Consider the following 858-nt stretch of genomic DNA (forward strand, 5'->3'; position numbering starts at 1 on the left):
GTCCCGCCCCGCGCCCCGCCGCCCCCCACGGGCACCCCGGCTCCTTCTCCCGCCCCGCCACATCCTCCGTGCCCGACCGCTACGGGATGTCCCCCGCCGCCGCCCCCTGCTACGGCGTCCCCAAGCACCTCCCGGAGCACCGGACTCACTGCGGCTTCAAGGAGGGCACCGGGCGGCCCCCCCGGGACGCGTCGGGCGCCCAGCGTGTGCCCGGTCGCCAGGAGTGCCAGCAGGCGCTGTCGCGCTGGTTCTGCAGCCAGGAGCCGCGGCGCAGCGCCTCGGAGGAGCGGCGGCACGCCATGCCCCGCTACCGCAGCGTGTCCCACGACCGCCTCGGGTCCTCCGGGAGCGCGGCCAGCCGGGGCTGGCCCCACAGCGCCTCGCACGACACCCTGCTGCAGCCCAGCCGCGAGGGCTGCGCGCCCCGCGCCCGCTCCGACCACTACCTGGGCAGGTACGGGCGCTCCATGGAGGCGCTGGAGCCGGGCGCGCTGCTCTCCTCGCAGCTGGAGCGCTCCGCCTGGCCGCCCGAGAGGCTCTGCCGGGCCCCTGTCGCTGTCACCGCCACCTCCGGGCAGCCCATCCCGCCCGGCTCCTTCGCTGCTTCCTCCTCCTCCTCCTCCTCGCCGCGGGAGCCGGTGCAGAAGCACCCTTCGCAGCCCAACCTGCAGAGCGTGGATGACTCGGGCTACATCGGCTACCGCAGCTACAGCCCGTCCTTCCAGCGCCGCACCGGGCTGCTGCACGCCCTGTCCTGCCGCGACCCGGCCTTCGGGGGGCTGCCCAGCTTCAGCATGGCGCAGCGGGCCGCGGCCCCGCTCAGGGACGGCGTGGCGAGCCCCGCCAGCCCCGCCGCCG

The 858-nt window shown here is 77.0% G+C and overlaps 1 protein-coding gene across 1 annotated transcript in view; it reads left to right on the top strand.

The window, feature by feature from the left end:
- Nucleotides 1-858, top strand: part of ARHGAP23 (Rho GTPase activating protein 23) — an 18,687-nt gene that overhangs the window by 7,190 nt on the left and 10,639 nt on the right. Inside the window, 2 exon segments of the mRNA XM_039704697.1 lie at nt 1-61; nt 64-858. The exon segment at nt 1-61 is cut by the window's left edge and continues 234 nt beyond it; the exon segment at nt 64-858 is cut by the window's right edge and continues 312 nt beyond it. Of these exon segments, the coding sequence (XP_039560631.1) occupies nt 1-61; nt 64-858 (856 nt within the window).

The sequence above is a fragment of the Passer montanus genome, unplaced genomic scaffold, assembly GCF_014805655.1.
Source record: "Passer montanus isolate IOZ18808 unplaced genomic scaffold, ASM1480565v1 scaffold179, whole genome shotgun sequence".
NCBI classification, from domain to species: domain Eukaryota; kingdom Metazoa; phylum Chordata; class Aves; order Passeriformes; family Passeridae; genus Passer; species Passer montanus.